The following is a 15,155-nucleotide window of genomic DNA, read 5'->3' on the forward strand; positions in this document are numbered from 1 at the left end:
TTAAACAACTTGCCCAAAGTTATATGGTTAGTGTTAGAGTTAGTATTCAACACAACTATCAAATAATGGAATTACCAACCATTTCAACTCCAGTGTCTATCCTCTTTCCAATGTTTACATTCTCACTATAGGGAATATTCTAAAGTGCTTTGTCAGTTAAGTTAAGTTATAAAATCTCATTAAAGTATGCTTTGTACTACATTTAATTCCCAATCTACTGAACTAACTGGCTGGCATACTTTCATCAAGATATTGTGAAGACTTCTAGGATTGCTGAGTGTCGATTAAACTGTTGGTTGGCCCTCAATGAATTTCCACACTAAAGAACTATTCAGTCTCTATTTATCTTTGGCTGTCTTCTTAGGAAACAAGGTATCTGCTGCTCACTGCTCCAATTTTACTACCTTGAACTGTCATCATTCACTACTCCTGCTAGTCTCCTCTCCCTTCAGTCTGAGCTTCAGCGTTAAAAGGATGGACATTTATATCAATTTCCCTAGTCATGATGCATTGGCTAATATCTTTAAATTATAACAAAAAATTGATATCTTTGAATATTAACAATCACTAGCTGCATTCATTTGTACTGAATATTTTATACTCCATTTCACCTGTATTTATTTTCAGTTTAATGCTTTTCTAGAAATTTTAAGATTTCAGAGCTGATACATAATATAGACTTTCAGAAGAGCGTCATCAAATTAAAGACTTTAGATACTCTTCCTTTAAAAAAAGAGTATAAAAAAGTTGTTCTTTCAAAGTATTAGGTATTTAGAGATCAAAATTAGTTACTTTGTAGCAGTTTGTTTGCTAGCCGCTTATTCCATATTAATTTTCCCCTTCTTTCTTATTAAGAGAACTCTAATTTTGTTCAGGATGATAATATGTCCAGCAAAACACTCACCCTTCCAGATTCCCCTGTATCTAGGGATAGCCACATGGCAATTCTAGTCAATTCAGATATGTCTGTTAGGTATTTCTGGAAAAGTTTTTGCTTTCCCAATACAGATATCTCTCTTCCCTTTCTTTCATTCCTCTTCTTCTGGCCTAAGTGTGAACTCAAGACTAAAGATGGAATAGTGTTATCACAACTATGAAAAGAAAAGTATAATGATGACACTGAAGACATTTGGGAGGTACTGTATTAGGAATGAACTGCATACTTCTGTAGCTTACTATTGTTAAGGGAGAAAACTATCTGTAACATTGTAGCTGAACACAATTATGATCTGATTCAGCCATTAACCATCATTACCCATAGCTACTCTTTATAAATATAAACTTTTGCCATTCTAGGTGGAATATCTTCAGTTTAGTACATAAACATAAATGCATACAGCTTTCAAATTGGCTTTCTTTAGCTATAATACAAATAATGCTGACCACATTTAAAACTATTTTTGCACAGAATATCAAGTATTAAAACAAACTTAAATTACCTACATGATGAAACCTCAAGTACAGTCTGAAATAGAATTACTTCATTCTAACTTAAGAGCTCCTCATAAAAGGATGCAATCACTCAAGAATAACATTTAAAAGTAACTTTACTCTTCTGAAAGTACAAGAAAGGCAAATCTAGTAGGTAATCAGGGAGGCAGAAGGTATATTCAGTTAAAAACAGTAAAATGAGTCAAATCTCCGGGAGATGGACCAAAAGTTGTCTTATGAAAGATATTTACTCAACAACAAAGAAAATGGGTTTAAGGAGCTCAGTTCTTAGAAAATAAATCTGAATACACAAACACATATGTACCTTTGGAATATGACCATTTTGACCTAAGAGTCCCATTTCAGTTTCCACACGATGGAGCCAATTAGTATTCTCATCAAATTGCTTCAGTTCCTCTTCCCTTTTCTTCTCCAGGTAGCAGCGGCGAGTTTTCAACATTGCGAGTCTATGATCTCTTTTGCAAGTGGCCTGAAAAATAATGCATTTAATAGTCAATCTTTTATGATACATGATGTATGTGATATTAGTACAGTAGTATATTTCCTTTTAAGTGTGCTATTGTTGTCTATTAAATTAGGCTATACTTTTGTACTTAAAGCTATTTCCCCTTTGAAATCTCACAATACTACTGCTTGCAGGAAAACAGGAAATTGAGTTGTGAGTCATTTTTATAAAATTACATGTTGAGAGTTTATGACTTTAAGAAATACAATGGCCAAATTGAAGACTATCACTTTTTTTTTTTTTTTTTTTTTTGCCAAAATACATTCCTTTAAATGTTGCATTTGAAAAGTTCATGTTAGGTCTGATAAATCCCATGATTTCTTTACTCAAAACAAAGCAGATACATGTCCTGCTCTTGTCTTTCCTTCAGTTTGAAAGATGCGAAGAAGTATTCTATTGTTGTGGTTTTGTCTACAAGGCCTTTAGATTGGCTGTTGCCAATGAAAGAAAATAGAGCTTATATCCAGGTGTCATAAACATCTGATCTCGCCTGATGGTTGGTTCAGGACACATAAATGGATAGTCCAAATATTTTTGGTGTTTTACCTACACATGAATTGAGATCAAAACTGGCCTTCTGGTTTTTTACTCCAAGGGTCTTGCACACTATCATGGGCACTGTGGGCCAGAACAGCTTGACCTCTTTGGACTATTTGCCAAAAGACACTAAACTCAATAATCAACAGATATGATAGCTGGACCTGAGACAACAGATCCCTGAAGATCAGAACAAGCACTTGCAGCTGGTTTTGGAAGTAGGGATGAACACATCTTATGAAAAAAAATGAAAAATGAAAAAAAAAAAGAAAAAAGTGAAAAAAGGAGCAGGAACTACATTTGAACTTGATTAAAGACCTACTCTCTTTAGGAGATTACGTTCTACTTCCTTATTATCTTTTATAAAAGGTAAGTTGACATTTTGAGGAAAAGCCAGCCATTAAAGAAATTTGCAAAAATAGGTAATAATGCCACTCTTCTCACTACCTCTTTTTGTTTTAGAAAATAATTAGTTATTTTTCATTAAAGTGTTACGTTGTCACGCAATGGGTAATCGATTGTTCTTAAGTTAGCTAATACATAATGTATTTTTGTAAATTTCAGTTTAAATTTCTAATAGAATATTGGTAGATGAAATCTGCATAAACAAAAGCTCTTTGGGGTCCTAAATATTTTATTTTAAAGCAGAAAGGGGTCCTGAAACCTGAAAAGTTTAGAGCCACTGGTATCCAACAGAAGGTAGTATATGTGGCTTCTTGACTTTCTTCTGCTATTCAGCAGGTGTGAAAACTTAGGCAAGTCAATCTCAGTGGCTCTTCAGTCACCTCATCTGAAAAATGAACATAAAAATATTGTACCTGCCTGAAGGAAGGCAGTTAGATCAAACCACCTTTATTTTCCTTTAATGTTTACAAATGTCGTAGGTACTCTTAGAAACCAGGGCAGGACATGATCTGCGGGTCTGATGGCAGTCAATATTTAATACCAAAAGATCCCGACTAAAAATCCCAGAGGGTATGTTTTTTTGAGTTTGTACTTCTAATGTTCATCAAATGTATACTCTATGATAGTTCTCCATGGGGACATTTTCCATCAGGGTAATTCTTATTGAATTACTGTTCTGAAATAAACACCAAGTAAGTGTTTGGAAATAAATTCTAAAATATGTATGTTAAACCCTGACATTAAAGTAAATTGTTTCCCATTAAAGTTTCAAAAAAGCTTTACATATTTTATTAACAAAATCTCCAGAATACCACAAAAGGTCTTGAGCGAGAATAAGCAGGAAATTCTAAAATTTAGGTATTACTATTGCTTTGTGCAAAAGAACTGACCGTTAACACGGTAAACTGATTATTTCACTGAAAATAATTTGTGTATTATCTTTATATGGCTATAAAATTACCCCAGAACTTCACTTTAATACTACTCTCAGAGTCCATACTCAAGAACCATTTATAGCTTAATCAGTGAGATTCTTTCAGCAATTATGAGAGTAAACCTCTTTGGAGAGGGTCCAAGACATATAAAATTTAGTAAAACTATAGTTTGACACTTCTGTGAGAACAAACTCAGCCTCTAGATGTCTTTCTATGTTTTTCAATAGTTTACAACCAATAAACTTAAGAGGCTTTATTCTCATTGCTTAGGTAAGTCTCATTAGCTATTAGACTTAGCTATTCTTAGTCTCATAAGAATAACTATAAAAATTGGAACATGGATTGAAATGACCAAAAGTGAGATATCAGAAAAGGCAAGTGGGTTGAAAAAAGCAGAATAAAGATGAAACAGAAAAAAATTAAAGAAACCAGCCAAAGCCATTTCCTTACTCTATGTCTTAATGTTTCTAAGCACGCACATTCACAATTCAATGGGGTAAGTAAAACAGGGTAAAATAACCATGATTTAAATTAGCTTGGGATTAAATAGACCAAACTTACTAATTGTACTAATATTCTAATGTTCAAAAAATGGCAATCTGATTCTAAGCTCTGATAATACACTACTCATTTGCTTCAAAGATTGCCTTTTGACTACACAAATAGACCATATAATTGTTGGCAACCAAAGCTTCCACAATTTGGTCTTTTATTCTATCCGGAATTGACTAATTCCCAATATGGCAAAATATGTCTTATGTCATGTGCCATTTCCAATCTATTTATAGTGGTTAACTCTGGCAACTTCAGATTCAGAGAAAAAGAGTGCTGTAATCAATCAACGATATCTGCTATGGGTAAAGCAGTGGGAATTGGCAGAAGTGTTGAGTATAGTTATGTACTTCCACATACACTGACCTACAAATATGCTGTGCTCTGGTCAAACTGGTGTCCTCATTTGAATACACTATTCCTTTTATTCTTTTCCCACTAATATTCTCATGCAATGCCCGGTATAAATCTCATCTCTCCACTAGGAAGCCTTTCTCCACCACAACAACTGGAAGCCACTGTTTTCTCCTTTGAATGGCTATAGCACTTAAAGTACTTATAGTATAGCAGAATGATTAAAAGTGCAGACTGAGGCCAGACATCCAGAGTTTAATATTGGTTCAACCACATTAATTAGGTGTATAACTCTAGACAGCTTACTTGAATTCTCAGTATCTCTGCTGCTCACAAATGGTGATAATACAGGATCTACCTCATAGGCTTGTTATAAATACTAAATGAAGTAACCCATGCAAAGGACTTTGAAAAGTGTCTGGCACATAGTTAATGCTCAATAATATTAGCTGTTTTTATTATTGCACTACTCCTCACATCACAATCATATAGTGCTGTGTCATTTTTATATCATTTTATTGCTCCAACTAGCTTATAAATTACTGAAGTACATATACTGTCTTATACTTTTTTTTAACCTGTATTGTGTCTAGCACAGTGCTCTGCATATAAACAAAAGTGTTCAAAGCAAGCTGTTGTTAAAAGTTGAGATATTAAGTCAGTATCAGTTTTCCATGACTGAATTTCTTGCCTTTTTTCAAGAAATAAATCAGATAATTGCACTTTCAGATAATTGATATTTATTTAATGGATACCTACACAAAACTGAGAATTATTATCCCCACTGAAAATAACTCTATAATAAGTGCAATTGAGATAATACATACAACTTTTAGAATAGGTAAATATAGCAGTATTTCAGAATTCCATTTAACAAACATATGAAAGGATTTCACAACAACAAACTGATATATTAATTCTATGAGATATTCTGTTATTTGGAAGTCATGAAGGTCATCAAAAATACTGGCAACAATTTTGCAGTTCAAGAAAGTTAAAGTACAACTACAGCAACAAATTTCAAATAAAGATATAAATTCTATTTTTCTTCTGCCTTAAAAGGATGTGAGGAATATTTTAAATGCATTTGATAAACAAAATTAAAAAGAAATTTTCAGTATTCAATACATTATTAACTATAGGCCCTATGCTATACAGTAGTAGATCTCTAGGGTTTATTTGTCTTGCATAACTAAAACTTTGTATTCTTTGACTCATACTTCCTGGTTTCGCCTTCCCCACAGCCTCTGGCAACCACCATCTGATTCTACTTCTGAGTTTGATGATTTTACATTTTTCATATAAATGGTATCATGTAAAATTTGTCCCTCTGTGTCTGGCTTACTTCACTTAGCATGTCCTCCAGGTTCATCTATGTTGTTGCAATTGGTAGAATTTTCTTCTTTTTTAAAAGCTGAATGATAGTCTATTGTTGTATACTTAAAAATGGCTAAGAGGGTAGGTCTTACGTTAAGTGTTGTTATTAATATAATACTACTAATAATAAAGAGGGTGGGAGGAAACTTTAGGAGGTAAGGTACAGGCTTATAGCATAGATTATGGTGATGGTTTCACTAGTGTATATTTATCGCCAAACCCGTCAAGTTGTCTACATTAAATATTTATGGGTTTCTTCATACATCAATCATGTATCTCAATAAAGTGGTTTAAAAGAAAAATAGTTTCAATAAGGCATAATAAATGCATACTCAGAAAATAAATTACTAATTTTGATAATATAGCTTAATAGCTACTTATAAATTCATAGCCATGATATATTTATTAATACTTTATGATTAATTTCTTAGCATATCACATCTTTCCCATTTCATAGGCTGATAAAAACCTAAAATGTTAGTTTTTTAAAGCACTATACTACTTAGTATAAAATAGTACTTAAAAATGCAATTAACCTTATCATCAATGAACACCAAACTGGGGGAAATCCAGTATTTTCAAAATGTTTATTTTTCTGATCTTTGGTGCTCTGGAGTTGCACACCTCCAAGTATACATTCTTTTATCCTGCTTAGAACTCATGTTTCTTGAATTTACATCTTATTCACATCTTAATAGTCCTAGAAAATTCTGAGCCTTAGACTTTGCACATTATCCTTTGTTCTTTTGAACTAATGTATCTCCTTCAGAATATCTATTAGATGAATGCATGACTTTCTAGTCTATCTTTCACATAGCAACATCCTGTTCACATCTGCTATCTTTTTATCCTGTATTTGGTGTGATTTCCTCAGATCTCCCAGTTCTTTAATTCTCTCTTTAGCTATATCTAACATGCATAAAAGGACAGGGATAAGAGCTCAGCCTCTGGAATCAGCTGGCTTGAGTTCAAATCATAGCTCTGACTCTATGAGCTGGGTAATCTTTGGCAGAATGACTTCTCTGTACCTTGGTTAATTACAAGGATAATAATATCACATAGCCCACAGGATTTTCTGAGAATTAAATGAGTTAATGTATGTGAAGTATTTAAATCATTGTCTAGTATTGTACCCATAAACTGAAATTTTAAGTTTCAGTAAATAAATCTTTACTTTCTGGAAGTGTCATTTGTTTTCTTCTCATATATGTATGTTCTTTTTTTCTTTGATTCCTTTATTGTTAAGTCCTTCTTTGATGACTTTATTCATTTTTATAGGTTTTATCAGATTGCTATAGTATCTGACGTTTTGGGGATTCTGTCATATTTGCTAAGTCTGCTGACTTGCTTGTGGAGGATTGTATCATGGGTTTTGTAATTTTGGACAGTGAGCTCTCAGTGGTTTGAACTGAGGATCTGTTTCACTAGGCTGATTCTGCATTGCTTCCGCTCAGTTTCCTATAGATTATCACTGTTCTGATACCATTTTCTGTGCTGATGTCTCACTTTAGGGATTTGCTAAATAAAACACATGGATTATAAAAGTATAATCTATAATGAAAATCTATAGTGAAAAGTATATCTATAATGACAGTCTTCAAATGAGACTTTTTTTTTCTTACCCTAGGCTTGGTTCCTTGTTTTCCTGTGCTAGTTGGTAAAATGTCTTCTCCTGCTGTACTTCCAATATGAAGAGTGAAGGTCTCTGAGATTCCTGGCTTTATGTGGGGACTGTCATTTCTAACTCCCTGTCTCCCTTGGGCCCCTTACCTAAGTAGTGGCGTACATCAAAGCAGGGTAGTGAAAGTGGTCTGTGTGTGTGAAGGGGAAGGGCAGTGCACTACTACATTAAATAATAAAACTGATTAAAAGTTGATCTGGTTTTTTTTTTAGCACTGATGCAGTGGAAACTGTAACAATGTCAGTGACAAAATATTCTTCCCTGGGGAGGAAAAAAACCTCCCATTGGTCTAAGTTGTAAACTATTGCCTGCATCTGGGGTGGACTGTTCTCACTGCCCCACCTTGGTACCCAACTCTCCCTGAGTGTGTTAACTACCTGTTAAGCATTCCATCATCCTCACAGAAGCAACAGTTATAACTGAGATTTTAGGGGTTTTGATTCCTTTTCGTTTCTCACACCTAGGAATTTAATTTTTTTTTCTTGTAGACTTAACTATACATTTAAAACAATGTTTTCTACATTTCCTCCAGCATTTCTAGGTATTTGTAGAGAATGGGTGATTAAGCAACATCGCCTATCAAATTTCTAGAATTATAAGTCCCCATGTTTTTACATTCTCTACAATTTAATGATAAAGTTGTTAAATACCTTTTCTACTTTGTCTTCAGAACACATCATTTCTATTTGCTTATGGCACTGTTGTTGATAGAATGATTTAAGTTCATTTTCTTTAAGTAACATTTCTAACTTCAGATATTCTTGCCTGATTTCTTCTCGATTCTGGAACAAGCAGTTCAGAATTTCTTGAAATCTACCAAAAATAAAACACATAGACTCTCAGTATTTTGTGATAGATAATGCAGAGTTTACTTAAAGAAATGCATGGGAAACCATAAACAAGACGAAAAGACAATCCTCAGAATGGGAGAAAGTAGTTGCGAAAGAAGCAACTGACAAAGGATTAATCTCCAAAATACACAAGCAGTTCATGCAGCTCAGTTATCAAAAAAAGAAACAACCCAATCCAAAAATGGGCAGAAGACCTAAATAGACATTTCTCCAAAGAAGATATACAGATTGCCAACAAACACATGAAAGGATGCTTAACATCACTAATCATTAGAGAAATGCAAATCAAAACTACAATGAGGTATCACCTCACACAGGTCAGAATGGCCATCATCAAAAAGTCTGCAAACAATAAATGCTGGAGAGGGTGGGGAGAAAAGGGAACCCTCTTGCACTGTTGGTGGGAATGTAAATTGATACAGCCACTATGGAGAACAGTATGGAGGTTCCTTAAAAAACTAAAAATAGAACTACCATAGGACCCAGCAATCCCACTACTGGGCATATACCCTGAGAAAACCATAATTCAAAAAGTTATGTACCACAATGTTCACTGAAGCACTATTTACAACAGCCAGGACATGGAAGCAACCTAAGTGTCCATCGACAGATGAATGGATAAAGAAGATGTGGCACATATATACAATGGAATATTACTCAGCCATAAAAAGAAACGAAACTGAGTTATTTGTAGTGAGGTGGATGGACCTAGAGTCTGTCATACAGAGTGCAGTAAGTCAGAAAGAGAAAAACAAATACCGTATGCTAACACATATATATGGAATCTAAGAAAAAAAAAACCCCACAAAAAACGATCATGAAGAACTTAGGGGCAAGACGAGAATAAAGACACAGACCTACTAGAGAATGGACTTGAGGATACGGGGAGGGGGAAGGGTAAGCTGTGACAAAGTGAGAGAGTGGCATGGACATATATACACTACCAAACGTAAAATAGATAGCTAGTGGGAAGCAGTCGCATAGCACAAGGAGATCAGCTCGATGCTCTGTGACGACCTAGAGGAGTGGGATAGGGAGGGTGGGAGGCAGGTGCAAGAGGGAGGGGATATGGGGATATATGTATACATATATTCACTTTGTTATACAGCAGAAACTAACACAACATTGTAAAGCAATTATACTCCAATAAAGATGTTAAAAAAAAAAAAAGAAATGCGTGAACAAGAGAATATACACCACACTCATAGAATTAGATTCAATGATAAACAGTAAATAGGTTTGAGTGACTGTTTCCTATCAAATAACAAAAATGTTTGGAACGGGTTCTGAACTTTATTTTTACAGCACTGGGTTTCTCTCTCTCTCCTCCAAAGATCATGTTATTAAAAGATATAGGTATTTTAAGGCCTATGGTATTAGTCATACACTGTATTTTGTCTGCATAATCCAGTAGCTTACCAAAAATAAAATATTTTGTATGTAAGAAAAGGATGATAATGTGGACCTGTACTCTCCCAATTCATAAGGCCTCAGAAGCAACACAGTATTATGTGTTCTTTTGGTGTTGGCTCTCTGTGAAGAAATAAGCAGTGGGTGGCATAATCATATGGTGCCTCTATGGCGCCCTAGGGAAAGTGAGATAGCCAGATTTGAGCTTTAGAACTTGTTACAGTGAAAACACACCATATGGTTAGGTACCCCCTACAGCCTGGCTAAGAGTCAGCTGACAATGCCAGGACCCAAAACATCCAAGTTTACAATGTGGTAAATCTAGGAAAAGCCCCTCCACTGTGCTTCCTCCAAAGGGCAATATAGATATAGGGAATCAAAGTTGGGGAGTATGACTCACATCTCCTGCAAATGCATAAAGACCTCAAGCTGAATCACTTCTATGAAAGCCCTAAAAGGAGCCTGCAATCCTGCATTCTCCAGGGTCAGCAGAATATTGGTCACAGATCAGGTCTGAGCTACAGTAACAGTATAAGCAATCACACATAGGCAAACAATTTTTCCCTCAAAGAAAACTTAACTTGAAGCTTTTAAAATAAAATGGTAACAAAGTATATGCGCTTAAAAATAAAGTTTCTTTGGCCAGAATTTTAGATATATTTGTAAGGATCTGTGGTAAAAACACTGACAATTTACATCAGTAGTTCTTAATGAAACTATTGAGAATGAATATAAACCACAATACATCGACTTTACTGCAGTTTTGTCAAACTGATAAATATTTCATAGGAAGTATGTATGGACATTGTAATTTCATTGTATGATATTACAACAAGGCTAAGGCCAGTAAATGATTTGATAAGTTATCTTTAGGTTACACCCAAAGATAATTTCTTAATTTTTCTGGAACACTTCACCCAAGGACATAGTTAAATATTTGTCAATTTCAAACTGTTATGGTCCAGATTTATTTTAGTTGGTGGTGTATAGTTTAGGATGGAAGGAAGGGAATTAGTATCAAAGGTTTCTAGAGAGCTCTTTTTTAAAAAAAAAGCTGTCATTTTTAAAACAGAGAGCCCTAAGGGATTGGCTAATAATAACTATTTTCTAGTCATTTAAAACATTCAAATAGCTAGAAAACAAAAATCTTTGCCAATAATTTTAGGTGACATATGATAAACTCTAGACAATTTTCTTGGTATAGTCACAAGTGAAGTTTTATAATTACTCTGTATAAAGAACAACTGTACTTTCTTCTTTTGATTTTTTGAATATTATCTTTCCAAATAGCTTTAATAGAGAGCAAATACTGTATATTCTTCCCTTTATCTGTTTAAACTTCATAAAAATGTTATTTTTTAAAGACACTGAAAATTCATGGCATTAAAAAAATTCTATGTGAAGTATGAGCGATATGATAAAAGGCATTCCATATATTTATTTAAGGAGACAGATACTTTTGCGAGAAAATGACAAAGGCTATGGGGTATATAATTTTATTATTACCTGCTTTATAAACACAAGTAAATTATTTAACCTGTTGAGTGAACTAAAACTCAAAGTTTTTATTGTTGGTTAAGTCAAGTTGAAATGCGAAAAATATCCAAATAAGTGTTTATTTCATAGCTCAGGCCATCTCCTTCTTGAATCATTTTACCAGAAAGAAAGAGTCAATGACTTAAAGCCACATCAACTCCAGAAAAGTCTAGCAATTTGTAAGGTTTTAATTGGTAACTACATCTGGTTAAGCACCGCTGAGCAATTTTATGCAAGCAACGACTCCAAATTTGAGCAGTTGGTGACTGCTTTAATTTTCAAGAAACGTGCATCAACGACAAGATATCTGGTTGCATGAGGACCAATCCCACATTTGACTAACAAAATATAATAACACAACTAATAATATACCAGAGTTAAAAGCTTTCATTGTTAAGATTAAAGGAATATGAGGAATCATTTTGCTTAAGTTATTTTTTAAAAGACACTGTAAAATTAGTAGAATATAACAAAAAGCATCATAAGACTATTAAATATAACTTTATCTTGGGTTGTTAGGGGGCTTAATAGAAAATAATTTAAACACTTTTGGAAATCTCTGGTATAAACAGAGCTATTGTACTATAACAATACATAGGTCTACTTTATGCTATATGAAAAATGGACTCATTGTCATTGATAGAGAGAAATAACTGTTTAATTACTTCTTATGGTATTTGTGAAATAGCATAGCATGGGAGCAAAGGATTAATACTTGAAAGAGATGATATATATTTCTTGCCCTTATCTGTAAGTTAGAAAACAATACCCCACTTCAAATTTCAGAGTTGTTGTAGTGATCAGATGAAATTAATGTGGGCCTAAAAATCATCAAAATCTACAAAGCCAGCTACAAACATAAAGTGTTATTTTATTAGAAGAAGTTATCTTAGCATCTGGGGTCAACTGAGGCAGAAAAAATGATTTTTTTCAAATCAAGGATATTTTATATAAACGTCAATACACAAATCCAATTTTTAAAAAGTGTTGTACTTGAAACTAGGTTGAAAATCACTGCCAACTAGTCTTCCTTATGTACCCTAAGACATCTTCTACAAACTCAAGAGTTCCAAAACAGTATGAATAATCAGTGGCTTAAGATGTGGTTAGTTTCTCATACTAATGATAATAGAAAATTAGCTTTGGAGAATAATTACTCAATTTTAATAAGAGGTGAACAGATTCCTTTCCTACAGGGCCTCTTAGAGCTTTTAATATGCTGATGTACTTTGGGAACCTCTTAGATTCCTTAAGTAAGGAATAATTTTCAAACTTGCTTGATCCAAGAATTCCTTACTGTCTTCTTAGAACTACTCAAGATTTACAGCTTTTGAACTATTGTCCCATCAGGACAACTTGGAAATTGTCTTAATTGCTTAGGAAAAAAGTACTTGCAAGTACTGTATTACAGCTCTTTTTTTAAAATTTACCTGCTAAAAGCTTAGAGGGAACAGATCATATTTATGTGTCAATTTATATCACTGAGAGATGTCCCTTCAAATAATTAACATCTTAAACTCAATTAAGTGGATTATTAGAGTTATATAAAGTCAGGAAAGGGTAGGTATGATTTACATGAACCATGTAAATAATGATAACGCCAGATGCGATTGCTTGAATGTTTGTGTCCCCCCAAATTTATATGTTGAAACCTAACACCCAAGCTGATGGTATTGGGAAGCGGAGTCTTTGGGAGGTGATCAGGTCATGAGGGCGGAGACCCTATGGATGGGATTAGTGCCCTTATAAAAGGGCCTCCAGAGAGATCTCCCTCTCTTTTGGCAATGTGAGGATTCAAGGAGAAGTCTACAATGTAGAAGAAGATCCTCAACCAACCATGCTAGCACTCTGATCTAGGACTTCCAGCTTCCAGAACTATAAGAAATAACTTTTTGATTGTTTGTTTATACGCTACCCAGTCTGTGGTACTTCGTTATAGCAGCCAGAAGGGAGTAAGACACCAAAGAAGAAAAATATGGAAACTACTAAAAACCAATTTCATAAGTGGCATAATTGGCTTACTTTCTCCATCTTATACCTAAGACCTGGTTCTCATTATTTGTATAATCACAATTAACATTACCTGACCTCCAACGTGTGCAATATAAGACCAATTCAGTGACTTCCTGAATTCAGTTGAGAATATATAAAGACATACAACAAATGATGGTGATAACAAAATATCTGACTAAATTTTAAACTTTAAATAGCTGACCAAATTTCACAAAAATCCTCAAACTCAGATCTTAATGTCAATTTTACCTTTCAATTTCTTTTTCCTGAGGGTTTGAAATCACTACTTTGTTATTTTCATCAGTAAAGGCTTTCTGTTCTTCATAGGCCTTTAGTTTTTCTTTTAACATTAAAATCTAGTAGAGAGAAACAGTAGTTAAAATACAAAACAAATTATTTGTCTCCATTATACATGGCCACAGAAAAATTTCAGCTGTGAAAAATAACTGAACAATCAAGATTTCAATTATAATAGAAAAGCAAATCAAAGTTTTAGACAGTAAAGATTGCAGAATCCCATAAATGAGGAATTGAGGGAGATTAGCAACAATGTAAAGAGGAGACATACCTCTTCCTTCTGTTCATTACAGATCTTTACATACTGAGTTATATGATTGTCGAGGTTAAGAACATTGCTCTTCAACTGTTAAAAGACAGAAATTGTGATTGCGTATATATAGAGATAAAAATCACAGTTATATACATGAACAAAATAGCATTATAGCCTCATTAATTCAGTTCCATGAATCCAGAATTTGCGACAATTACAATCATTTGACAATCATAATCAATTATGTTCATGTTTAAAAATCTATGACAAGAGTATATGTTGAGCACATTAATACTGAATTTATAAAAGAAAGTCCCTTACTATCTGAGAAAAGGTACTTTAAAGAACTTGCAAAACAGTCATTCACATAAAAATTGCCCACTTTCTTTTTCTGGTCCTTTGACTTTTAAGATATAAAGAGATAATTTAAATTTCCACCCATTTGTAAGTTCAAGTAGTTTTTAATGAGTTCTTAATATATTTTATCCTTTTTATAAAAGTATGAGCCCCTTGGCAGCTATGGAATAGTGGAAAGAACATTAAACATGTAATCCAAATACTTGATTTTGAGGCCCTGCCCACTTTTCACTTAACTTAAAACTCTGACCATGTGATTCCTCAACTGTAAAGTAGAGCTAAAAATGTCTTCCTCAATGAGTTGGTGTAAGCACTGCATGAAAAACTTGTGTAAAAAAAACTTTGTATACCCAATACAGTACAACCTTTCCCAATTTATTATATAAACAATATATAAATATTTCTCTAAGGAAGATAATAACCCACTTATCTTCATTCAATGGGAGTAGCAGAGGGGTAAGCCCCAAAAAAAAGCCATCATACCAGCTGAACTCTAGGTCTCTTCCAACCCTGAGATCCTGTGATTTCACACATACATCATGTTTGACTTACATTTTAAAAAATTACCCCAAATTATTGGCAAAAATACCAACCTAACCAATCATTATTATATTGCTCTAGCTACACAGATTGGTTACAT

General features: G+C 33.7%; 1 protein-coding gene across 1 annotated transcript in view; it reads right to left on the reverse strand.

Annotated features, from left to right (window-relative positions):
- The window catches only part of KIF18A (kinesin family member 18A), a 90,121-nt gene that overhangs the window by 55,766 nt on the left and 19,200 nt on the right, over nt 1-15,155 (reverse strand). Inside the window, exons 8-11 of the mRNA XM_082476602.1 lie at nt 14,177-14,251; nt 13,858-13,964; nt 8,449-8,611; nt 1,757-1,921 (exon numbers count right to left, since the gene is read on the reverse strand). Coding sequence (XP_082332728.1) covers nt 1,757-1,921; nt 8,449-8,611; nt 13,858-13,964; nt 14,177-14,251 — 510 coding nt within the window. The remainder of the gene's footprint in view (nt 1-1,756; nt 1,922-8,448; nt 8,612-13,857; nt 13,965-14,176; nt 14,252-15,155) is intronic.

Source organism: Balaenoptera physalus, assembly GCF_965194825.1.
Source record: "Balaenoptera physalus genome assembly, chromosome: 10".
Lineage (NCBI taxonomy): Eukaryota > Metazoa > Chordata > Mammalia > Artiodactyla > Balaenopteridae > Balaenoptera > Balaenoptera physalus.